The sequence below is a fragment of the Amblyraja radiata genome, chromosome 11 (genome assembly GCF_010909765.2).
Source record: "Amblyraja radiata isolate CabotCenter1 chromosome 11, sAmbRad1.1.pri, whole genome shotgun sequence".
Taxonomy (NCBI): domain Eukaryota; kingdom Metazoa; phylum Chordata; class Chondrichthyes; order Rajiformes; family Rajidae; genus Amblyraja; species Amblyraja radiata.
This window is the reverse complement of record NC_045966.1, coordinates 39,203,657-39,229,891: the sequence shown is the minus strand read 5'-3', so window position 1 is coordinate 39,229,891 and position 26,235 is coordinate 39,203,657. Positions and strand designations below refer to the sequence as shown.

General features: G+C 50.0%; 1 protein-coding gene across 2 annotated transcripts in view; it reads left to right on the top strand.

The window, feature by feature from the left end:
- Positions 1 to 3,184: 3,184 nt before the first annotated feature.
- pdgfrb (platelet derived growth factor receptor beta) overlaps positions 3,185 to 26,235 on the top strand; it is a 44,819-nt gene continuing 21,768 nt past the window's right edge. Inside the window, exons 1-9 of one of the 2 annotated variants that reach the window (XM_033029732.1) lie at positions 3,185 to 3,640; positions 15,589 to 15,638; positions 17,925 to 18,182; positions 19,181 to 19,447; positions 19,935 to 20,062; positions 21,353 to 21,509; positions 22,798 to 22,984; positions 24,817 to 24,932; positions 25,814 to 25,937. In XM_033029732.1, the coding sequence (XP_032885623.1) occupies positions 15,599 to 15,638; positions 17,925 to 18,182; positions 19,181 to 19,447; positions 19,935 to 20,062; positions 21,353 to 21,509; positions 22,798 to 22,984; positions 24,817 to 24,932; positions 25,814 to 25,937 (1,277 nt within the window). In that variant the 5' untranslated portion in view covers positions 3,185 to 3,640; positions 15,589 to 15,598. Of the gene's footprint in view, positions 3,680 to 15,586; positions 15,639 to 17,924; positions 18,183 to 19,180; positions 19,448 to 19,934; positions 20,063 to 21,352; positions 21,510 to 22,797; positions 22,985 to 24,816; positions 24,933 to 25,813; positions 25,938 to 26,235 lie in introns of both variants that reach the window. The other variant, XM_033029731.1, reaches the window with a different exon arrangement.

Sequence of the window (26,235 nt, the reverse complement as noted above, 5' to 3'; positions counted from 1 at the left end):
TAATCATGTACAGTCTTTCCATTGACTGAACAGCACGCAATAATAAGTGTTTCACTGTACCTCGGTGCACGTGAGAATTAACTCAACTAAGTTAAAGTTTGAAAGAGTGTGGAAAAGATTTACAAGGATATTGCCAGGAACAAAGGAGATCTTTGAAGTTATTAGCAGGACAATGAGGGGAAACAGTTCAGGTAAGTGTTTAGAGTTTACTTTAGAGATATAGTGTGGAAACAGACCCTTCGGCCCATCGAGTCCCCGCTGACCAGCGATCACCCTGTACACTAACATTATCGTACACACACACACTAGGGATAATTTACAATATTACCGAAGCCAATCATTCTACAAACCTGTACATCTTTGGAATATGGGAGGAAACTGGAGCACCCGGTGAAAACTGCCGTCCTGGTGGTGTGAGTTTTGTGCACTGAGGAGGAATTTGGAACCATAGAAATTTTGGGCGGCATGGTGGCGCAGCGGTACAGTTGTTGTTTTACTGCGCCAGAGACCAGGTTCGATCCTGCCTCGGTGCTGTCTGTACGGAGCTTGCATGTTCGCCCTTTGACCACGTGGGTTTTCTCCGATTCTCCGGTTTCCTCCCACACTCCCAAGACGTACAGGTTTGTAGGTTAATTGGCTTTGATAGTAATTGTAAATTGTCCCCACTATGTAAGATAGTGTTAGTGTACAGGGTGATCGCTGGCTGGCATGGAGTCGCTGGGCTGAAGGGCCTGTTTCCAAACGGTATTTCTAAAGTCTAAAGTCTAAAGTGTAAAGATTAATAGCCTGAAAAACTGGCTCTTCAGCCCACCATGCTGACCATCGATCAACTCTTCACACTAAGACAATTCCTTATTCCTTTGCCAATTCCTTATTCCTTTGCCAATTCCTTATTCCCAGTGGATGGGAATCCTCTCACATTCCCATCCACTGCCTGCAGATTCTGCCCCTCACCTACACACTAGTGGGCAATTTACACTGACAATTCACTCTACCGTTCCGCACTTGATTTTCATCTCTGACCTGAATCGTTGCCTCTGTATCTGTCTCCACAGATGCTGCCCGACCCGCTGAGAGGTTTCTGTTTTCATTTTAGGTTTAGGTTTATTATTGTCAAACGTACAAACTCCGTACAGCCAGCACCCGTACACAGGATCGAACCTGGGTCACTGATGCTTTGAGGCTGCAACTCTGCGCCACCGGGCCATCCTGATATATCTGGGATTGCTTCATTGTTTTGCATGCTATCCAGTCTGATCAAATAATAAACTCCCTATCATCGACTCCATCTACACTTCACGCTGCCTCGGAAAAGCAGCCAACATAATCACAGCCTTGTCCCTGTCCCTGTCCCACTCCGGACATTCATTCTTCTCCCCGTTCCCGTCTGGCATAAGGTACGAAAGCTTGAAAGCGCCCACCACCAGACTCAGGAACAGCTTCTTCCCCTCTGTTATCAGGCTTCTGAACGGTCCTTCCACAAGCTAGGGTACTGTCCAATTCACCTCTACCCCATTGTGGACATTGGAGTTTGTCTCTGGAACTGATGCGCTACAAAGCTGAGAACTATATTCTGCCCTCTGTACCTTCCCCTTTGTTCTACTTATTGTACGAGTTTGAACTGGTGATATTTATGTGTGCTATATTTGATCTTTTTGGATTGCATGTAATGCAATCAGTACATGTGTCAATAATGTCCCAAACCAAGCCTTATATCACTGTACATAAATAAATAAACAGCGAGCCAAACTCAAGTACAAAGGGAACGATACAGAACGCAGAATATAGTCTCAGTCTGAAGAGGGGTCCTGACCTGAAACGTCGCCTATCTATGTTCTCCAGAGATGCTGCCTGATCCGCTCAGTTACTCCAGCACATTATGTCTTTTTTTGTAAACCAGCGTCTGCAGTTCCTTAGATAGACACCAATTGTTGGAGTGGCAGCGGCGACCCGACTCGGCCTCGGAGCTGTGGCGGCGGCAGCGACCACCCGCGGAGTTTGAACCGGCCCGTTCGCGGAGCACGGTTGAGCCGCGGGATTTACCATCGCCCGGTGAGGTCACAACATCTGGAGCCTGGATCGCCTCGGCGCAAAGGGAGAACAAAGAGGGAAGAGACAGAGACTTTAAGATTTTGGCTTCCACCACAGTGAGGAGGTGTTTGGTGAACTCACTGTGGTGGATGTTAAATTTGTGTTGATTGTGTGTTTTTGTCATGTTTTATTATATGTATGACTGCAGGGAAACGAAATTTCGTTCAGACCGAAAGGTCTGAATGACAATAAACAAATCTAATCTAATCTAATCTATTCTAACACAGCGGGTCAGGTAACATCTCTGGGTCCTTGTCGCTGCAGACTTATAGTTCTTAGGTTTGTATTTAGAGTTATAGAGGATCATAAAGTCATACAGCATAGAAACAGGCCCTTCGGCCTAACTTGCCCACCCCGACCAACATGTCCCGTCTAGGCTAGTCCCACCGGCCTGCGTTTGACCCATATCCCTCTAAATCTTTCTTATCCATGTCCCTGTCTACATATATTTTAAATGTTGTTACAACTACCTCCTCCGGGCTCCACGCGCCCACCATGCTCTGTGTAAAATAGTTACCCCTCAGGTTCCTATTAAATCTTTCCCCCCCTCACCTTAAACCTATGTCCTCTGGTTCTCGATTCCCCTACTCTGGGCAAGACTTTACCTCATCTATTCCTCTCACGGTTTACAGAAAAAGAACATACATGGGGCAAACAAAAAAAGGAATCAAATAAAGAGAATTTAAAAGGCTCCTTTAAGCTTGAATTCCTGAGTAGTTAACGAGGATTAGAAGCAGGCCCAGATCTCTCGGCGACAGGAGGGTTAATATTATGGTTAGCCGGTATATAGTCAGTCCTTTAATATGTTCCATATGTGAGCTTGGATGTGCGGGTATGGGTAAATGGAGGAAGGGGGGGTCTGTGATTTATTTTGTCCGCACAGTGTGTGTGAGGGTGGAGTTGAGTAAGTGGGATACACTGTGTGTTTGGGGAGGGTAGGGGAGGGGAGAGAAGAGGCGAAGAATTGAGGGGAGGGGATGGGTGGGAAATTGAGGGGATGGGAAGAGAAGAGAATTGAGGGAAGGGGAATTGAGGGGAGGGGAATGGAAGGGAGGAGAGAGGAATTAAAGGGACGGGCAGGAAGGGAAGGGGTGGGGTGGTTTGACTTGTCGAGGGGGCTGGAGAGCTACTCGCTGAATGTGAGTCCGCTTTTGGAAGGGAGCTCCTGTACTGGCAACATCCTTTCTACAATCACACACTCTTCATCCAAGGGAAGAGAGAGGGGGGACGGCAGGCCGGCAGGCTGCCAAGGTGGAGAGGAGGAATTGTCTTCCAACTGAACCTCGGGGTTTGAAACAAGCCAATTCAGCCTCTCTGAGCCAACACTGCAAAACCTTTCCAAAATTAAAACAAAACGTTTTGTTTTTTGAACAGCGAGCGAGTAGCAGTTTGCTGAGTTTACTTTTTGCTTGGAGTTTGGGATTTTTTTTTTAAACCTTTCTCTTCCCACCCCCCACTCGTCTCCTCCCCAGACGTCGCGACCAAACCACCAGTGGATTTGGGAAAGAGCCGGGACCGTTGGATCCATGAAGCGCGTCTGAAGAAAGGGTCTCTCTCTCTGTGTCTGTCCGTCTGTCTGCCGCTGCAGGTAAGACTGAATGTCATCTCTTCTCTCTGAGTTGCTGCTTTGTTTTAAGCGGGGCGATGTCACCCAGAACTGCTCGCACTCCCACACCGCCTTCCAGCGAGGTTTATTTTTTGGGGGGGGGTGTGAACTTTCTGGAGGATGTGGAGGAATGTCTGAATAGCCAGGACGGGAGAAGAAATCAGATTCATAGAGTAACGAAGCGTGGAGACTGGCCCTTCAGCCCAACATGCCCACCCCGTCCAACATGTCCCTTCTACGCCTGCGTTTGCCCCCATATCCCTCTAAACCTTTCCTATCCATGTACCTGTCTAATTGCTTCTTCAACGTTGCGATAGTCCCTGCCTCAGCTACCTCCTCCGGCAGCTCGTTCCATACACCTACCACCCTCGCTGTGAAAAAGCTACCCCTCGGATTCCTTTTACATCTTTCCGCTCTCATCTTAAACCTATAAAGCCCTCTTGTTCTCAACTCCACTTACTCTGAGCAAGAGACTCTGTGTGTCCAGCCGATCTATTCATCTCATGATTTTGTACACCTCTATAAGATCACCCCCTCATCCTTCTGCTCTCCGGAGAATAGATTCTCAGCCTGTCCAACCTCTCCCGACCGCTCAAACACTCGGGTCCTGGCAACATCCTTCCAACCAACCCTTTCACCCAAAGGTAATGGCTTGTTTGATGGACCTTCAAGAAAAGGGGGGTGAATGCATTGGGCGATAATGGAGGGGAGACGGGAATTAATTGGGAAACGTTTCATGCAAAGATGTATGTGGAGAGGATGTTTCCTCTAGTGGGAGAGTCTAGGACCAGAGGGCACAGCATCAGAATAAAAGAACGTACCTTTAGAAAGGAGATGAGGAGGAATTTCTTTAGCCAGAGGATGGTGAATCTGTGGAATTCATTGACACGACGGCGGTGGAGGCCAAGTCATTGGATAATTCTAAAGCAGAGATTGATAGGTTCTTGTCAAAAATGTTGGGGAGAATGCAGGAGAATGGGGTTGAGAGGAAAAGATAGATCAGCCATGATTGAATGGCGCAGTAGACTCGATGGGCCGAATGGCCTAATTCTGCTCCTATGGCATGAACGAGAAGAGCTAGTATGGGCATGTGGGACTGGGTGGCCTTTCTCTGGGCTTTGGGTGATATATATCTCTACTAAGGGGGAATTTACTTTCAACTTTGGAGATTCATTGTGGAAACAGAACCTTCGGCCCACCAAGTCCATGCCGACCAGTGGTCACCCCGTACACTAGTTCCATCCTGCACACCAGAGATAATTCACAGAGGCCAATTAACCTACAAACCTGCACATCGTTGGAGTGTGGGAGGAAACTGGAGCACCCAGAACAAAACCCGCACGTTCACAGGGAGAACGTACAAACTCCGTACAGACAGCACCCATAGCCAGGATCGAACTCTGGTCTCTGGCACTGTGAGGCAGCAACACTAAGGTGCCTTCACCAGTCTGAGTATTGAGTATAGAAGTTGGGAGGTCATGTTGCAGTTATATAAGATGTTGGCAAGGCTACATTTATTGTATTACAGTTTTGGTCACCATGTTATGGGAAAGATGTTGTCAAGCTGGAAAGGGTGAAGAGAAGATTTATGAGGTTGTAGCCAGGACTCGAGGGCTTGAGTTGAGAGGTTGAGCAGGCTAGGACTCTATCCCCTGTAGCGCAGGAGGATCAGCTGATCATATTGAGGCGTACAAAATCATGAGAGAAGTAGATAGGGTAGACATACAGAATCTCTTGCCCAGAGTAGGGGAATCGACAATCAGAGGACATGGGTTTAAGGTGAGGGAGGGCAGAATTAATAGGAATGTGAGGCGTAACTTTTTCACACATGGGGTGTTGGGTGTATGGAACGAGCTCCCAGAGGAGGTAATGAAGGCATGTACTATCGCAATGTTTAAGATTTAGACAGGTACATTGATAGGTAAGGTTTAGAAGGATATGGGCCAAATGCAGTGTGGGTGGGGCATGTTGGCTGTGTTAGCAAGTTGGGCCGAAGGGCCTGTGTCCATGGTGTGTGACTATGACTGTGACGATCTGGATAAATGGGGAAAGGGTTCTCTCTGCTTCTTTCTCTCTCCCTCCCTCACTGCCCCTCTCCCCCCCTCCCTCCCCCCTCTCTCCCACCCCTCTTCCCCCCCTCTCCCCCCTCTCCCACCCCTATTCCCCCCTCTCCCACCCCTCTTCCCCCCACTCCCCCCTCTTCCCCCCTCTTCCCCCCCCTCTTCCCCCCTCCCCCCTCCCCGCCCCTCCCTCTCCCCCCTCCCCCTCCCTCTCTCCCCCTTCCCCCCCTCCCCCTTTCCCCCTCCCCCTGCCTCCCCCGTCCCTCCTCCCCTCCTCCTCCCTCCCCCCCTCCCCCCCCCCTCCCCCCTCTTCCCCTCCCTCTTCCCCTCCCTCTGCCTCCGCGTCTGCCTCTGTCTCTCCCCCTCCCCCCCTCCCCCCTCCCTCCCCCTCTCCTCCCTCCACCCTCTCCCTCTTCCCCTCCCTCGCCCTCTCCCTCCCTCTCCTCCCTCTGCCTCTGCCTCTCCCCCCTGCCTCTCCCTCTCCTTCTCCCCCCCCTGCCTCTCTCTCTCTCTGCCTCTGCCTCTCCCTCTCCCTCTCCCTCTCCCTCTCCCTCTCCCTCTGCCTCTCCCTCTCCCTCTCCCTCTCCCTCTCCCTCTCCCTCTCCCTCTCCCTCTCCCTCTCCCTCTCCTCTCCCTCTCCCTCTCCCTCTCCCTCTCCCTCTCCCTCTCCCTCTCCCTCTCCCTCTCCCTCTCCCTCTCCCTCTCCCTCTGCCTCTGCCTCTGCCTCTGCCTCTGCCTCTGCCTCTGCCTCTGCCTCTGCCTCTGCCTCTGCCTCTGCCTCTCCGCCTCTCCCCCTCTCCCCCTCTCCCCCTCTCCCCCTCTCTGTCTGCCTTTCCAACAGTGGTTGGCGTTTGACATCTCCCACAGGGTGAGTGCAGGGACTGGTGGAGGGACTGCTTTGGTCAGCACTGGGTTCCCAGTGTCTGGGTGGAGATTATTGCTGGAGTGTGGACTGCAGGCACTGGACGGCACCCAAAACTTCCAGTCCTTAATAACTGCTGCTGGAAACAAAGGGGCCCAGGCCAGGAGATGACCACTACTGACCACAGTCTAGTGACGGCGTAGACCCTGGCCCCTTGTCCAGGCAGGGCACCGCACCGTATCACCACAACCGCTGAACAATCAGGAGGACACAAAGTGCTAGAGTAACTCAACGGCTCAGGCAGCATCTCTGGAGAACATGGATAGGTGACGTTTTAAGTCGGGACCCATCTTCAGACTGATGGAATGGGGGGGGGGGGGGGGGAACAGGGAACAAGCCTCTTGAGTGATAGGTGGAGGCACAAGGAACTGCAGATGCTGGTGTACCAAAAAAAGACACAACGTGCTGGAGTAACTGAGCGGATCTGGCAGCATCTCTGGAGATCATGGATAGATGACTTTTCAGATCATCAGACCCACATACATATTCTCCAGAGATCTTGCCTGACCTGCTGAGTTACTATATGCATATCTGTACTCCTAGATCCCTCTGCTATACAACACTCCCCAGGGCCCTGACATTCACTATGAAGGTCTATCCCTGGTTTGACTTGCACATCTTATCTTTAAATTTGCCCTGAACATGTCTCAACCTCCACCCTGTGAATTTGAACTGAGACAGGGAACAAAAGTCTTTGTGTAAACGGAATGAATCCTGCTCGACTCCTGTTCTCACAACTGGGATAGACAAAGCACACACAGCAACTGATTAGCAAGCCCAGAGACACAAGAGACTGCCGATCCATCACACAGACCGCACTCCCCACCATCGACTCCATCCACACTTTACGCTGCCTCGGAATAGCAGCCAACATCAAAGACTTGTCCCTATCCCACCCTGGTCATTCCTTCTCCTCCCCACTCCTGTCTGGCAGAAGGTACAGAAATTTGTAAGCGCGCACCGCCAGACTCAGGAACAGCTTCTACCCCTCTGTTATCAAGCTTCTGAACAGCTAGGGTACTGTCCGATCACCTCTACTCCATTGCGGACATTGGACTTTGTCTCTGGAACTGATACACTACAATGCTGAGAACTATATTCTGTATCTTCCCCTTTGCGCTACCTATTGCACTTTGACATTGATTGTATTTATGTATAGTATTATCTGATGCTATTGGATAGCGTGCAAAACAAAACATTTCATCGTATCTCGCTACACGTGACAATAATAAACCTAAACTTGTGATGCTGGAACCTTGAGCAGAAATAACTAGCGTGAGGAAAGTAGAAACGAGGAACTGCAGATGCTGGTTTACAAAAAAAGGCGCAGCAGGTCAGGCAGCATCTCTGCAGAGCACCGATAGGTATATATTTTATGGATATTTCTTATATTTTTAAAATGGTGATTGAAGTAAAGACGTCAAAGATTAAGGAGGGAAGGCAGGAACCTGTGCGGTGACTTTTTTACACAATGAATGGTGGGGGTATGGAACAAGCTGCCAGAGGAGGTAGTTGAGGCAGGGACCATCGCAACGTTGAAGAAACTTTCAGATGGGACTAGTGTAGCTGGGACATGTTGGGCGGTGTGGGCAAGTTGGGCTGAAGGGCTGTTTCCGTGCTGTATAACTCTATGACTCCGGCAGTCTGAGTTTTCGGGTGAAGTTATAAATGGAGGGGAAAAGCTATTACGCGTGAAAACTGCAGCACTTCTAGCCTGTTCTCTGATCAACCCTCGACCCTCGCTGTCCCATGACAAATTAGTGATTGAAGATAGACACAAAGTGCTGGAGTAACTCAGCGGGTCAGGCAGCATCTCTGGAGAACATGGCGAGGTGATGTTTCGGGTCAGAACCCTTCTTCAGACGTCTGATGAAGGCTCTATACGAAAAGCCACCTATTTGTTTTTTTCCAGAGATGCTGCCTGACCCTCTGAGTTACTCCAGCACTCTGTGTCTAACTTCGGTGTAAACCAGCATCTGCAGTTCCTTCCTACACAATTAGTGATTGATAGAGTGCGAGTATGGAAAAGCAATGGATCCTATTTTATGTAAAAAACAAAATAAACGTTATATATTTACACAACCAGAATTGTGCAAACATTATTTTGACATTCTCAGCGGCTATACATACATTTATTAGAGTTGTATTTGATAGTGTTCACAGAAATATCCTTATACCCGGCACCCTTGCCACTCATGTAGCCTGGTGGCAGCACAGTGGTGCAGCAGTACAGTTACTGCCTTACAGAGCCAGAGACACAGGTTCGATCCTAACTACAGGTGCTGTCTGTATGGAGTTTGTACATTCTCCCTATGACTGCGTGGGTTTTCTCCGGGTGATCCAGTTTCCTTCCACACTCCACAGATGTACAGGTTTGTAGGTTAATTGGCTTCAGTAAAAAATTGTAAATTGTTCCGGGTGCGCAGGATAGTGTTAGTGTGCGGGGATCGCTGGTCAGCACGGTCTCGGTGGGCCGAAGGGCCTGTTTCAACGCTGTTTCTCTGAACTAAACTAAATACGGCCCCCTGGGGTGACATCCCTTCCCTTGTTTGAGGGGTGTCCTCATAAGACTTTACCCCCTAATGACCAGCAGCGGAAGGATCCTAGACGGTGGTCCTCCCCCACAGAGCCTTGGCGTTGGCTGCCTTCGTTAGTTTTGTTTATGATTATTGTCACCTGTACCGAGGTACAGCAAAAAAGTTTTTTTGTTGAGAGCTATCCAGCCAGTGGAAAGACTATACTGATTACACTGAAGCTGCTGACCGAACTTCAGTGCGTCCCTCAGCACGTACTCCTGCAGCCTGCAGCGGGCCAGTTGGCAACATTCCCCGATGGGTATCTCCCTCTGACCTCAGGCCCTCGATGCATCTCAGTGGAGTGGAGAGCTGCAGTAGGGACACAGGAAGTAATTTGTAGCCTTCATTAGGGTCTAGACGGACTGGTATCCATTTGTAGACAGCGCGTCCTCTAATTATCATGAATCATCAAGATTAGTATGCAATCTTAAGAACTGTAACCGCTGTATAAATAAGTCAGTAAGGCCTTTCAAAGTAATCCCCAATTGGCAAGGGGGCCTTGAACAAGAGGGCATAGTTTAGTTTGCGAACAAAGAACGGCAGATGCTGGTTTATACCAAAGATAGACACAAAGTGCTGGAGTAACTCCATGGGTCAGGCAGCATCTATGGAGAACATGGAGAGGTGACGATTCGAGTCGGGACCTTTCTTCAGATTACTCCAGCACTTTCTGTCCACCTTCGGTATAAACCAGCATCTGCCTTGTCTCTGCAACGCGCCCATTTGTGAGAAAAAAAAAACAAGGAACCGCAAGTGCTAGTTTGCAAAAAAAGATACAAAGTGCTGGAGTAACTCAGTGGGTAAGACAACATCTTTGGAGAAAAAGGATGGGTGACGTTTCGGATCAGATCCCTTCTTCAGACCATCGTTAGTTGAGGTTATTATTATTGCCACCTGTACCGAGGTACAGCAAAAAGCTTTTTTGTTGAGCTATCCAGTCAGTGGAAAGACTATCCTGATTACGATCAAGCCATCCACAGTGTACAGGTACAGGTTTGGTTTAGTTTATTGTTTGATTATTTAGTTTATTGTTTTATTGAAAACCCTCAGACTATCTTTAATCGGACATTATTAGACTTTATCTTGCACTAAACATTATCCCCTTTATCATCATTACATATTTGTTGTGCTTCTGCAAGTAAGAATTTCATTGTTCCGTTTCGGGACATATGACAATGAATCCTTCTTGGCTCTTGACATGTATCTGTACGCTGTGGACGGCTTGATTGTAATCATGTGTAGGCTTTGCGCTGACTCGATATTCGTTGTACCTCGGTACACGTGACAATAAACAAAACTAAACCAAGTGCTTGAGTAACTCAGCGGGTTAGGCAGCATCCCTGGAGAACATGGATGGGTGATATTTCGATTTGCCTCAGGTGGAATTATTTGCTCCACATATCTTGGCGTCACAGTTGCATAGGGGTAGAGTTGCTGCCTTACAGCGCCACAGACCTACGTTCAATCCTGACTACTGGTGCTGTCTGTACTGAGTTTGCACATTCTCCCTGTGAATGCGTGGGTTTCCTCTGGGTGCTCCGGTTTCCTCCCACACTCCAAAAGACGTGCGGGTTTGTAGGTTAATTGGCTTCGGTAAAATTGTAAATTGGTGCTAGTGTGTAGGGTATTGCTAGTGTATGGGATAATCACTGGTTGGCATGGGATTTAGTTTAGAGATACTGCACGGAAACAGGCCCTACGGCCCACCGAGTGGGCCGTAGGGCCTGTTTCCGTGCAGTATCTTTAAACTAAACCACAAGACATAGGAGCAGAATTAGGCCATTCAGCCTTTCGATTCTACTCCGCCATTCAATCATGGCTGATCTATCTTTCCCTCTCAACCCCATTCTCCCTTAACCTTTAACCCCTTACTAATCGAGAACCAGTCAATCTCCTCTTCAAACACACTACACTATACTAAACTGTGAACGTGCTGCTGCCTCTTTAAGACTTCTTTGATTCCTGGGTTTGAGAGCCAGCTGTTTCCTCTCTGCCAGTAACCTTTCTCCCACGTCTCCGAGACCGTTTCAATTCCCAGGCTCTGCAGATCTATTAAACACTGAGTACTTATGTGCTTGTCAACCCACAGTGGGTCTGTGTCAACATCTCTCCTACTCTTCCCTTTACATAAACAGGTCCCAAGCCATTCCCATGTTTTTATTTCTCCTCATCTGTTTGGCAGAAGAGGTCAGGGAATTCAGCAACTATTCCGGATGTTTGATGGGATCTTTGCCAATTGTATACATATGGGGTGTCAGCGTCAGACACAGATTCACTGGAGTATCTCAGCGGGTCAGGCCACATCTCTGGAGAATGTGGATAGGTGTCATTTCAGGTCGGGGCTCGTCTTCAGACCATTCATTGTCTGGTAATGTTAGCTGGAGATGAGTTTCAACGAAAAATGTCCCACAGCACCACAGTCCCGGGTTCGATCCTGACCTCGGGTGCTGCCCGTGTGTGTAGTTTGTATGTTCACCCTGTGACCTTGTAGGTTTCCTTTGGTTTCCTCCCACATCCTGAAGACATACAGGTTTGTAGGTTAATTGGCTTCTGTAAAATAAAAATTGTCCCTAGTGTGTAGGATAGAACTCCTGGAGTAACTCAGCGGGTCAGGCAGCATCTCTGGAGAGCATGGATAGGCAACGTTTTTGGCTCTGAACCTTCTTCAGATTCTCACATCCTAAGAAGGGTCCCAACCCAAAAAGTTACCAATCCATGTTCTTCAGAGTTGCTAGACAAAAATGCTGGAGAAACTCAGCGGGTGAGGCAGCATCTACGGAGCGAAGGAAATAGGCGACGTTTCGGGTCGAGACCCTTCTTCAGACTGATGTGGGGGTGGGGGGGGGGGGAGCGCGGGAAGAAGAAAGGAAGAGGCGGAGACAGTGGGCTGAGGGAGAGCTGGGAAGGGGAGGGGAAAGAAGGAGAAAGCAGGGACTACCTGAAATTGGAGGTCAATGTTCATACCGGTGGGGTGTAAAATACCAAAGCGGAATATGAGGTGCTGCTCCTCCAATTTACGGTGGGCCTCACTCTGGCCGATGCTGCTTGACCTGCTGAGTTACTCCAGCACTTTGTGTCTTTGTTTGTAAACCTGCATCTGCAGTTCCTTGTTTCTCCATCTGCATTTCACGCTGCCTTGGCAAGGCCAGCATAATCAAGAATCAGTCTCACCCTGGTCACTCCCTCTTCTCCTCTCTCCTATCAGGCAAGTGGTACAGAAGTGTGAAAATACACACCTTCAGATTCAGAGATAGTTTCTTCCCAGCTACTAAAAGGCAACTGAATCATCCTCTCACCAACTAGAGTGGTCCTGACCTACCTTTTACCTCATTGGACTATCTTTAATCGGACTTTACTGGACTTTATCTTGGTGAACATTATTCCCTTTATCCTGTATCTGTACACTGTGGATGGCTTGATTGTAATAGTGTACAGTCTTTCTGCTTACTGGATAGCATGCCACAAAAAGCTTTCCACTGTACCTCGGTACACGTGATAATAATAATGAACTAAACTCTCTATAGACAGGAAGGGATTAGTGGGCTGGGGGTCAAATGCAGGAAAATTGAATCAGCCAATTGGATGCAACATTGGTGGGCCTGGACAAAGTGGGCCGAAGGGCATGTTTCTGTGCTGTAAAGATCTATGACTCGATGATGCTGTGAGTTATTGTCCAGTAACGCAGACTACATTTTTGCCTTGTAAGAGGAAGTTGACTTCAGCGTTTTGAACAATGACACATCATCGGTTGCTCAGTAACATGTGGAGGGAATAAGAGGATTTTCTCCTGGGAAGGAAGATTAAAGGGCTTAATCATGGCTTTCAAAATAGCAGAAGTTTTAATTGAATAAATCAGAAGAAATTCTCTCCAATGGTGGGAATATCAGTGACCAGAGTTCATCGGATACGTCGAGGCATTCGGTGTCAGAGTCAGGAACTGGTGTTGCAGCTCTGTAAGACTCTTGGTTAGACTGCATTTGGAGTATTGCCCGCAGTTCTGGTCGCCCGCATTACAGGAAGGGTGTGGAGGCTCTGGAGAGGGTGCCGAGGAGGTTTACCAGAATGATGCAGGGATTAGAGGGAATGAACTATAAGGAGAGGTTGGATTGTTTTCTCTGGAGCGTCGGAAAGTGAGGGGAGACCTGATAGACGTGTGTAAAATTATAAGGGGCATAGATAGGGTAGACAGTCAAAACCTTCCCCCCCCCCATGGTGGAGCAGAAGGTTAGCTTTAAGGCGTGAGGAGCAAAGTTTAAAGGAGATGTGCGGGGCAGGTTTTTTTACACAGTGTGGTGGCGGAGGCAGCTACCATGGTGGCATTTGAAATGGGCAAGTGGATATGCAGGGAATTGAGGAATACGGATCACGTGCAGGCAGAGGAGATTAGTTTATTTTGGCATCATGTTTGGCATGGAAATAGTGGGCCGAAGGGCCTGTTTCTGTGCTGTACTGTTCTGTGTTCAGAGGGCAAAGGTGGGGAGGATATTGCTGGAATTTGAGGGGGAGAGAAGGAGAGGGTTGCTACACAGAGTGCTGCTGTATTCTGCAATCCATGGTCTCAACATGTGGTGAGATTGGAATCAACGGGAATTTTCAGTTGGCACTGTAGAAATACCAGAAAGGCAATGTTTGCACCAATTTGGGGAGAGGCAGAGGACTCTAATGAGCTGGCAGGGACGTAGTGGGCTGAATGGTCACAAAGGCCCAAACCACGATTCCCTGTGTAGAAGGGAACTGCAGATGCTGGTTTATACCGCAGATAGAAACAGTGCTGGAGTAGTTCAGCGGGTCAGGCAGCATCTCTGGAGAAAATGATGGGTGACTTTCAGGTCTGAGGTCGGAGGTCGGGTCCTGACCCGAAACGTCACCCATCCTTTTTCTCCTGAGATGCTGCCTGACTCGCGAAGTTACTCCAGCACTTTGTGTCGATCACGAAGGAGCTACTCAGCGGGCCAGGCACCATCTGTGGACGGAAATTGTCAGACGATGTCTTGGGCAACACAAAGCGCCAGAGACCTGGGGTCGATCCTGACCTCGGGTGCTGTCTGTCTCTGTGGAGTTTGCACGTCCACCCTGTGACCCGTGTAGGTTTCCTCTGGGTGCTCTGCTTTCCTCCCACATCCAGATAGGTTTGTAGGTTAATTGGCCTCTGTAAAATTGCCCCCAAGTATGTAGGGAGTGGATGAGAAAGTGCGATAACAGAGCGAATAACTAGTGTGAATGGGGGATCGCTGGTCGGCGTGGACTCAGTGGGCCGAAGGGCCTGTTTCCACGATATATCCCTAAAGTAAACTAAATTAAGAAGTAGGCTGACAACTCTGAAGAAGGCTCCCAACCTGAAACGTCACCTATCCATGTTCTCCATCCAGAGATTCTGCCTGACCCGCTGAGTTGAGTTAAATTGAGTCTATAAATTGTCCCTAGTGTGTAGGATAGGAAGAAGAAGTGAAAAAGTGATCGATGGTCGGCCCAGACCTGGTGGGCCGAAGGGACTTTGTTTCCACGCTGTGTCTCTAATCTAACCCATGTTCGGCACAAACATTGTGGGCCAAAGGGCCCCTTCCTGTGCTGTACTGCTCTACATTCTATTTTCTAAGGGACAGAGTCTCATGATCACGCCCGAGAGTGAAAGAATGAGAACCAATATGATGACCTTTTGCCTTCTCACGGTGGGTCCAGGGATCTGAGTGAGGGGTTGCAGGATAAGCACAGCTCGAGCCTGTGTCTGTTTCTCATCAGGCCACACTCGTTACTTTACACGTGCTGAAACTCAGGAAGTCATTGAGAGCCGTTCTCCTGAACCCTGCAACGTGTAGATGGAAGTGCAGGAAGAGGTTTTAGTTTAGATTATTGTCATGTTTATTATAGTTTATCATGAGAATGCAGCCCAGACCATCACACAAACTAACCTCCCTTCCATTGATTCCATCTACACCACTCTGCCTCGGCACAGCTCAGAATAAAAGGACGTACCTTTAGAAAAGAGATGAGGAGGAATTTCTTTAGCCAGAAGTTGGTGAATCTGTGGAATTCATTGCAACAGACGGCTGCAGAGGCCAAGTCAATGGGTGTTTTTAAAGCGGAGACTGACAGGTTCTTGATTAGTACGAGTGTCTCAGGTTATGGGGAGAAGGCAGGAGAATAGGGTTGAGAGGGAAAAATAGATCAGCCATGATTGAATGGCGGAGTAGACTCGATGGGCCGAATGGCCTAATTCTGCTCTTATGACATGAACTATCTCAACGTTCTCCTCCCTTGGATTGGACTTCCTTTGTATTGAATGACGGATTCATCACACAAAACTAACCCCTTGTTCTTGGTCTATCCACAGTTCGTTGCTTGGATGAAGATGTCTGCTGTTCGCTGGGATCTCCTCCTTGCTGGTAGGTTCTTCACGGGGCACACGTGGTCCTTGGCGATCTCACGCCCATGTGCCACCCATCCGCCTGTAAATACCCCCCCCCCCCCCTCATTTGTATCCACCTATTACCTGCCAGGCTTTATCCTGCCCCTCCCAGCTTCTCCTCTGCCCCTCCCCCACACAATCAGTCTGAAGAAGGGTCCTGACACGTCACCTATCCATGTTCTCCAAAGATACCGCCTGACCCGCTGAGTTTTGTTTAGTTTGGTTCGGAGATGTAATGTGGAAACAGGCTCTTCGACCCATCGAGTCCGTACTGGCCAGTGGTCACCCCGTACACTAGCTCTACCCAACACACTAGGGACAAGCCAATTAACTTACAAACCTGCATTTTTAGGATGTTGGAGGAAACCGGAGCACCGGGAGAAAACCAACGCAGGGAGAACGTACCATACGGACAGCACCCATAGTCAGGATTGAAACCGGGTCTCTGGCACTGGAGGAGTGTGTTTATACACATCTGTACCTCAAGGATTGAACCCGGGGCTCTGGCAGCAGCTCTACTGCCCCTAAAGTTACTCCAGCATTTTGTGTCTTCTCAAGTGATAGGTGGATACAGCTTAACTCACCCTTCTCTACCCCTCTGCCCTCCAACCCCCCCACCCCCCGATCCCATCCCTACTCCAATCAGTCTGAAGATGGGTCCCAACCCGACACCGTCTGTCCACTACCTCTACAGATGCTGCCTGACCCGCTGAGTTCCTCCTGCACTTCATTGCTATTGCTTGCACTAAATAATGTACCTTTTCCTTTGTATCTGTGCACCGTGGATTGCTTGATTGATTGAGTTCTTGTATTGTCTTTTCATTGTCTGGATAGCATGCAAACAAAACCTCTCTACTGTACCTCGGAACACGTAACTATAATAAACTAAACTAAACTTATGATAGATACAAAGTGCTGGAGTGACTCAGCGGGTCAGGCAGCATCTCTGGAGAACATGGATAGGCGACGTTTCAGGTCAGGTCCAATCCTTGAGGTACAGGAGTGTATAAACACACTCCTCCAGATTTAGGGACAGTTTCTTCCCAGCTGTTATCAGGCGATTGAACCATCCTACCATCAGCGGCCTTGACTTCCCATCTACCTCATTGAAGACACTCGGACTATCTTTAATCTTTATGGGACTTTAACTTGCACAAAACATAATTCCCTTTATCTGTACACTGTGGACGGCTCGATTGTAATCATGTGTAGTCTTTCAGCTGACTGGATAGCACGCAACATAAAACTTTTCACTGTACCTCGGTACACGTGACAATAATAATAGACTAAATGTGTATCTGTACACTGTGGATAACTTGCTTGTAATCATGTATAGTTTGTTAACACACAACAAAAAGCTTTTAATTGTACCTCAGTGCACATGGCCATAAACTAAACTGAACCGGCATATGTACAATGTGGATGGCTTGATTGTAATCATGTATAGTCTTTCTACTGACTGGATAGCGCACATCAAAAAATATTTTCACTGTACCTTGGTACACGTGACAATAAACTGATACTTCAACTAATACTTCAACTACAACTAAAGCTGTAACTAAAGGGCCTGTCCCACTTACATGTCCTTGGCACGCAAATTACGCGACCTCGTGGTCGCGTTGAGGTGCACGGGCATCGTATGGCCGCGCGGGGCCGGTCCCACTGAGAAGCGCGGAGGTGTACATAGTTGTGCGCAACATCGCGCGGGGCTCAACATTTTTGTAGCGAACAAACTCTTCGCGCGCCAACGGCCTGTCGCGGAACTGACGGCCAAAGTGGGACAGGCCCAAGACCCTGGCGCAACGCAACATCTCACCTCCAACATAAACAGAAGCAGGCAAACGATCGTCGAGTAACTCAGGAGTAACTCAGCGGGACCGGCAGCATCTCTGGAGAGAAGCAATGGGTGACGTTTCGGGTCAAGATCCTTCTTTTCAGACTGAAGAAGAGTCTCGACACGAAACATCACCCATTGCTTCTCTCCCGAGATGCTGCCAGTCCCGCTGAGTTACTCCAGCTTTGTGTCCATCTTCAAATGATGTCACGCGCTCCAGATGGCTGTGCAGACGCATTAAATTGCGTGCGACCTTCGCGGGGCCACGCGGCTCAATGCGACCACGAGCCGCGCGAAGATTTGCGTGCCAAGGACGCGTAAGTGGGACAGACCCTTAAAGCTACAACTACAACTAAACTAAGCTGGAGAACAGCAGGCAGGGAGCAGGATGTACTGCTGGCTTTCCGTGACGTTGGTGTGTTGTTCTAGGACTCGTGGTTGCGTGTTCACTTGCTGCCCATCGCGGAGGTAGCGTGGAGTTTCAGGAGCTGATTCTAGAACCTTCCTCCAACGCCACTGTGAACTGCTCGGCCAGCGGCCCCGTCGACTGGCTGTACGATGGGGTGGAGAATGTCCAGACCGATGGTCGGTTCCTGCACATCTACAACGCCGCCAGCTTCAACACCAGAGAGTACGTCTGCTCCGCCAACAAGATCCCCGTGCTCAGCGTCTACATCTTCGTGCCAGGTCAGTGTCTCCTGCCTTCCTCTCACTTGTCGCTATTGCCGTCGAGTACCAGCGTTGGCACACCGCGGCACACGCGCACAAGTCGGCGGTTAGACTTATAGAGCCATTAAGGGTGAAACGGGGCCCTTCGTCCCAACTTGCCAGCACCGACCAACATGCCACATCTACACTAGTCCCACCTGCCTGCATTTGCCCCATATCCCTCTAAACCTGTCCTATCAATGTTTCTTAAACGTTGCGATATACCTGCCTCACCTACCTCCACCAGTAGCACGTTCCATACACCCACCACCCTCTGTGTGAAATCATGTTTTACCATGTTCATTATTTATAGGAGCAGGATTCGGCCATTCGGCCCATTGGGTCCAGTCCGCCATTCAATCATGGCTGATCTACCTTTCCCTCTCAAACCCATTCTCCTGCCTTCTCCCCATACCCGTATTAATCAAGAATCGGTCAATCTCCACCTTAAAAATACCTAATGAATTGGCCTCGCCCACCATCCGTGGCCATGAATTCTACAGATTCACCACCCTCTGCCTAAAGAAATTCTACCTCATCTCCTTTCTAAAGGTATGTCCTTTTATTCTAAGACAATGGCCTCCAGTTCTACTCTCACACTGTGCTGTCTTAATTGGTCTTTGTTCTCGGCACGCAAGGGCGGCACGGTGGGGCAGTGGTAGAGTTGCTGCCTCACAGCGGCAGAGACCTGGGTTCAATCCTGACCACGGGTGCTGCCTGTACAGAGGTTGCCTGTTCTCCGTGTGACTGCGTGGGTTTTCTCCGGGTGCTCTGGTTTCCTCCCGCACTCCAAAGGCGTACAGGTTTGTCGGTTAATTGGCTTCTGTTAATTGTCCCTGGCGTGTAGGATAGGGTTAGTGGGCTGTAATAGTGGCTCGGCGGGCTGAAGGGCCTGTTTCTGTGCTGTATCTCTGAACCAAACTAGAGTGCGCTCTGCAAGAGGGAAGCTAAACCAGGGGCACGCTTCTCTCTGACAGATCCCGAGGAGTGGTTCCGTCCCCAGACCCAGCAGGAGATGGTGATCATGGGCGAGAACTCTGCACACATCACGGTGCCCTGCTTGGTGACCAACCCCGACATCCACGTCACACTCTACCATGGAGAGACAGAGAGCCTGGTGGACACCCCCTACGACAACAAGCGAGGCTTCACCGGCAAGTTCAAGGACGGCACGTACTCGTGCAAGGCCAGCCTTCACGGAGAGGAGCAGGAGTCTGAGGAATACTTTGTGCAAAAGTTTTCAGGTGACAACACCCCCTCCACAAAGGTCCACAGCGTGACCTCCTCGTTCCCCCCTCTCCTTCCCTCCCTCCTCTCCTTCCCTCCCCTCTCCTTCCCTCCCCTCTCTCCTTTTCTCCCCCCCCCCCTCTCCTCCCCCCCCCCCCCTCCCCTCCCCTCCCCCCTCCACTCTCCTTCCCTCCCCTCTCCTTCCCTCCTCCTTCTTCCGCCTCCCCCCTCACTTCCTCTTTCTCCATCCCTCCCCTTCCACCTTTCATTCCCTCTCCCCCTTGCTCTTTCTCTCTCCCTTCTCCGCCCTCCCTTCCCCCACCGCCCTCTTTCACCCTACTTCCCCTTTGCTCTTTCCCTCTCCCTCTCTCCCTCCCTCTTCCTCCCTCCCTCCCTCCTCATGATGGGGTGGGCTGGGTCCATCACTCTCTGCAGTGCCTTTTCGTTGGGCCTGCCTCGCTCTAACGATGAGTAAGATGTCACCATGTTATTTCTACGCTGCAGCTCCTGAGCACCTCGTGGTGCGGCTCCGGGCGCCGAGGACGGTGGTGAAGAGGGGGGAGGCCATTAGCATCACCTGTTCTGCCAATGTTGAGCTGCTGGATTTCAACTGGACTTTCCCCAGGAGTGAGGTGTGTATGTGCAGAAGGTGCAGAAATGCGTAAACACCAGTGAGCCTTGGCCCAAACACAACGTGCTGGAGCACCTCTGTGGGTCAGGGGTAGGGTTAGGCACAGTAGCGCAGAGGTAGAGTTGCTGCCTAAAGCCCCTCGCCCACTTTCACGACCTAATTGGCAACCTCTGCCGAGTTTGTCCTTGACTCATACTCGCAGCATGGTCGCCATGAGGTCGTAGGAGATCTTCGTAACTTTTCCTGATGCTCGTGAGTGGTCTCCGCATACTCATGTCCCCAAGTAGGTTGCGGCGTTTTTTCCAGCCTGATAAAAAATGTCCATGAGTAAAAAAAAGGTCGGCATGGATAAAATGGATACTTTTTACTCTTAGGTAGGTCGTAGGTGGGTCGTAGGTCGGTAACTGTCCCGAGAAAAAAAATGCAAACATGACATAATTTTCTCATTTACGAGCCAACTCGTAGCTAGTTGTAGTTGGTCTTAGGTGTGGAAGACTGAGGTCGAGGGGGGTCGTAGGAGATCGTAGACATAGTCGTAGGAGATCGTAGACATAGTCGTAGGAGGTCGTAGACATAGTCGTAGGAGGTCGTAGACATAGTTGTAGGAGGTCGTAGGAGGCCTTTTACTTCGGCGAGTCAACACGACCTTGACATTTATTACAACTCGTCTATGTTCTTCTAAACTCGTGGATTAGGTTGTCCAAGTGGGACAGGCCCATAACACCGCCAGAGCCAGTGCTGTCTGTATAGCGTTTGTACCTTCTCCCTGGGACCGTGTGGGTGTTCCCCGGATGCTCCAGTATCCTTTCACACTCCAAAGTTCATTGGCTTCTGTAAAAATTGGAAATTGTCACTAGTGTGTAGGACGGTGCTAGTGTTCGGGGTGATTGCTGATCGTGCAGAATCAGTGGGCCGAAGGGCCTGTTTCCATGCTGTATCTCTGAAGTTTTGTCTCATTCTCACCCCGGCCACTCCCACTTCTCCCCTCTCCCATCGGGCAAGATGTACAGAAGTGTGAAAACACATACCTCCAGATTCAGGGACAGTATCTTCCCAGCTGGTATCAGGCAACTGCACTATCCAATCACCAATTAGAGAGCGGTCCTGACCTCCCATTACCTAATTGAAGACCCTCGGACTATCTTTAATCTACTTTACTGGACTTGATCTAAACGTTATTCCCTTTATCCTGTATCTGTACACTGTGGACGGCTCGATTGTAATTCTGTATCGTCTTTTTTCTGACCTCAGTACACGTGACAATAAACTAAACTCAATGCTGTTTGCACAGGGAGCTACTATTAGGGTGTCGGATGGTAGTGAGGAGGTGAACTCGACCCTGGAGCTGGAGAAGGCCATGCTGAAAGACACGGGCTGGTACAACTGCAGTGTCCTCGGATACTATCCCCAGCATTCTGAGGACAAATCTCTACACATCACCGTCCTGGGCAAGTCATCTCGGCAGTTTGAACCGGGCGCTAAATCGACGGGTTTCCTACAGACATCACAGAGTTTGTAGATTAGGCATCAGATACGCACAGAATGCTGCAGTAACTCAGCGGGTCAGGTAGCATCTCTGGAGAACGTGGCGAGGTGGTATTTCAGGTCGGGACCCTTCCTCAGACTGCAATTCCTAAAAGGACGATGGGGAACCTCATTGAAACTTACCGAATAATGAAAGGCATGGATAGAGTTGAAGTGGAGAGGATGTTTCCACTAGTGGGAGAGTCGAGGATCAGAGAGCACAGCCTCAGATTAAAAGGACGTACCTTTAGAAAGGAGATGAGGAGGAATTTCTTGAGTCAGAGGGTGGTGAATCTGTGGCATTAATTGCCACAGACAGCGGTGGAAGCCGTCACGGTATTTTTAAAGCGGAGATTGACAGATTCTTGATTAGCAAAGGTGTCGGGCATTATGGGGAGAATGGATTTGAGAGGGAAAGATAGATCAGCCATGATTGAGTGGTGGAGTCGACTTGATGGGTCAAATGGGAATAATGTTTAGTGCAGGATAAAGTCCAGTAATGTCCGATTAAAGATAGTCTGAGGGTCTCCAATCAGGTAGATGGTAGGTCAGGACCACTCTCTAGTTGGTGATCGGACGGTTCAGTTGCCTGATAACAGCTGGGAGGAAACTGTCCCTGAATCTGTACCTCTTGCTTGATGGGAGAGGGTTGGGCCGAAGGGTCTGTTTCCGTGCTGTGTGACTCTGACAGTGTGGAGTGAGTGGGGAGAGGAAGTGTAGGAAGGAACTGCAGTTGCCGGTTTGCATCGAAGACAGACAGAAAAAGCTGGATTAACTCAGCTGGTCAAGCAGCATCTCTGGGGCTAAAGGAATAGGTGACGTTCTGGGTCGAGACCCTTCTTCAGGCTGAGCGTCAGTGGGGAGGGAAACTAGAGATATGAAAAGGTACAAAGAACAAATGAGTGAAAGGCATGCAAAAGAACAAATCAAAGCCAGCAATGATGATCATGGAAAGGTGGAGCCCACAATGGTCGATTGTTGGCTGTGGAGAAGGTGATACAAACAGTGAAACTCAGTAGGATGACTATGAAACTAGCACAACGACTATGGTGGGGGAGGGAGGGAGATAGAGAGGATGGAAGGGTTAGAAAATTCGATGTTCATAACACTGGGTGTAAGATGTCCAAGCGAGATATGATGGGAGAGGAGTTGTGTTGAGCCAGGGCCAGTATAGTGGTGTTACAGTGATTTTCTTCCCCTCTCTCTCTGCAGCCAAAGGTTTTGTTGAGCTGAGCACCGACCTGTCACCGGTGGTCGCAGACCTGTCGGAGGTGAAGATGTTGATGGCTAACATCTCGGCCTACCCGGCCCCCAGCGTGCGGTGGCTGAAGAACAACGTGGCCTTCAACGAGAGGACCAACCAAGTGACATTCAGCAATAAGACCCTGGGGGAGAACAGGTGGGTGATGGGCCCTCCTCTGTCCACTCAGTGTGGGGAAGACCAGGTCCCAATGCCTGGCATGACCGGGCACTGCCCCCGGCAACAGGGCCCTGCCCCCGGCAACCGGGCCCTGCCCCCGGCAACCGGGCCCTGCCCCCGGCAACCGGGCCCTGCCGCCGGCAACCGGGCCCTGCCCCCGGCAACCGGGCCCTGCCCCCGGCAACCGGGCCCTGCCCCCGGCAACCGGGCCCTGCCCCCGGCAACCGGGCCCTGCCCCCGGCAACCGGGCCCTGCCCCCGGCAACCGGGCCCTGCCCCCGGCATCCGGGCCCTGAACCCGGCAACCGGGCCCTGACCCCGGCAACCGGGCCCTGACCCCGGCAACCGGGCCCTGACCCAGGCAACCGAGCCCTGGCCCACGGCAACCGGGCCCTGCCCCCGGCAACCGGGCCCTGCCCCCTGCAACCGGGCCCTGCCCCCGGCAACCGGGCCATGCCCCCGGCAACTGGGCCCTGCCCCTGGCAAAGGCAGACTCTGCCCCCTGGCACTAACCCAGCAACACCAGCCTTTGGGTGGGACACCGTGGCCCTCATTCCCACATGGGCTGATTCTCTGGAGGAACAGGGGCTGGACTGCATGCAAAATGAAGCTTGGTTTGGTATGGTTTGGTTTAAATTGGTTTGATTTAGTTTGATTTGGTTGAGATTGACTTGGTTGAGATTGGTTTGGTTTGATTTGGTTGAGATTGGTTTAGTTAGTTAGGATAGAACAACCAGAAGAATATTGCCTTGAATGCTCGAGCAAGACTGTCTTGATTGATAGAAGATGGAAAGTTTAAAATAGTTGGTTCTAGTGGCCAGGGAGGAAGGATGACTGTTTACAACAGGATCTGTGTGTAGGAAGAAACTGCAGATGCTGGTATAAACCAGAGATAGATACAATATGCTGGAGTAACTCAGCAAGTCAGGTAGCATCTCTGGAAAAAAGGAAATAGGTGACATCTTGGGTCAGAACCTTTCTTCAGACTGCTTTAGACCAGACAGCAGTCTGAAGAAAGGTACTGGCCTGAAACGTCACCTATTCCTTTTCTCCAGAGATGCTGCCTGAGTTATTCCAGCATTTTATGTCTCTCAACAACAAGATCTAGATCTGTTGGGAAGGTGGGCCAAAGAATGGAAACTGGAATTTAACTCTGACTAGTGTGAGGTGTTGCACTTTAGGATGTCAAACTAGGCCAGGTCTTATACAGTGAATGATAGAGACCTGGAGAATGGTGTAGAGCAGGGAGATCTGGGGGTTCAGGGGTGTACGGTGCACTGAAAGTGGCGAGTCAGGTGGATAGGGTGGTGAAGAAGGCTTTGGCATCCAGCTACAGGAAAGAGGGGCATTTAGTTGGAAAGGAAGTAGAACTTGAGATTCACCAGGATGGATATGCAGATAATGGATGGATATGGATTACTAGCAGGCAGATAAAAATTAGTCTTGGCATCATGTTCAACACAGACATTGTGGGCCGAAGGACCTGTTCCTGTGCTGTACTGGTCTATGTTCACCAGAATGTTACCTGAGCTCGTGTGTGACTCCCTCTGTGCCTCCCTCTCTCCGCCTCTGCCTCCCTCTCTTCCTCTCTGTCTCACAATCTCTCTCTCTCTCTCTCACTCTCCCCCTTCCTCTCTTCCCCTCTGCTTTCTGTCTCTCTTCCTGTCTCTGTCTCCATCCATCTCCCCTGTTTCCATCCGTCTCCCTCTGTCTATCCTTCCCTCTCCCCCTCTGTCTCCCCCCCCCCCCTCTCCCCCTCTGTCTCCCCCCCCTCTCTCCCCCTCTGTGACTGTGTCTCTGTGCCCCCTCCAGGTACCAGTGCGTACTCAATCTGATCCGGGTAAAGGCGGAGGACTTTGGGAACTATAGTATTGAGGTGTGGAATGAAGATGCAAAGGCAGATTTCACCTTCACTCTAAGTGTAAACGGTGAGCAGCGTTCAGCTCCTCTCAGCGCAGAGAACGATGACCGCACAACGTTGGCCGCGTGTCATTGACCATGTATACCGTAAGCTTCATATCGGGATGCATCACAGCATGGTTTGGGAACAGCTCCATCCAAGACTGCATGAAATTGTAGAGAGTTGTGGACGCAGCCCAGACCATCGCACAAACCAACCTCCCTTCCGTTGACTCCATCTACACCTCACGCTGCCTCAGCAAGGCCACCAGCATAATCACGGACCAGACTCACCCCGGTCACTCCCTCTTCTCCCCTCTCCCATCCAGCAAGAGATACAGAAGTGTGAAAATGCGTACTTCCAGATTCAGGGACAGTTTCTTCCCAGCAGTTAACAGGCAACTGTCACCAACTAGAGAGCAGTCCTGACCTCCCATCTACCTTATTGGAGACCCACGGACTATCTTTAATTGGACTCTCCTGGACTAAAAATGATTCCCTTTATCCTGTATCTGTACACTGTGGACGGCTCGATTGTAATCATGTATAGTCTTTCCGCTGACTGGATAGCACGCAACTAAAAGCTTTTCACTGTACCTCATTACACGTAACCATAAACTCTACTAAACCAAACAGTTGTTGCTGCCTCACAGCGCCAGGGACCTGGGTTCAATCCTGACTACGGGTGCTCTCTGTGTGGAGTTTGTACGTTCCCCCTGTGACTGCATGGTGTTCCATTTCCTCCCACATTGCAAAGGCGTGCAGGTTTGTAGGTTGATTGGCTTCTGTAAATTGTCCCCTAAGTTGTGTAGAACGAGTCTACCGGTCATAAACTAAACTAAAGTAACTAAGGTTGTATCGCGCTGTGATGTGGCCAGCTAAATGAGTGACTCTTTCGTCTGTTGCACAGTGCCAGCGAGGATCCTGGATCTCAAAGACTATCTGGAAGCCACTGGTCACCAGACTGTAACCTGTGTTACTGAGGGCTCTCCAATGCCAAATATCAGCTGGTACACCTGCCAGAACCTCAAGAGGTAAATGCGTGGAATAGGCGTGGGTTGTGCGCTCAGACCCACAGGGTGAGGGAGTGTCACACGATCCCTGTAGAAACAAGGAACTGCAGATGCTGGTTTACAAAAAAAACATACTGAGCACTGCCCCATCTGCAGAGTGCTGATCTTGGATACAGCGCGGCACAGTGGTGCAGTGTTAGTGCTGCTAACTCAGAGGGACATGGACAATGGACAATAGATGCAGGAGTAGGCCATTCGGCCCTTCGAGTCAGCACCGCCATTCAATGTGATCATGGCTGATCATCCCCAATCAGTACCC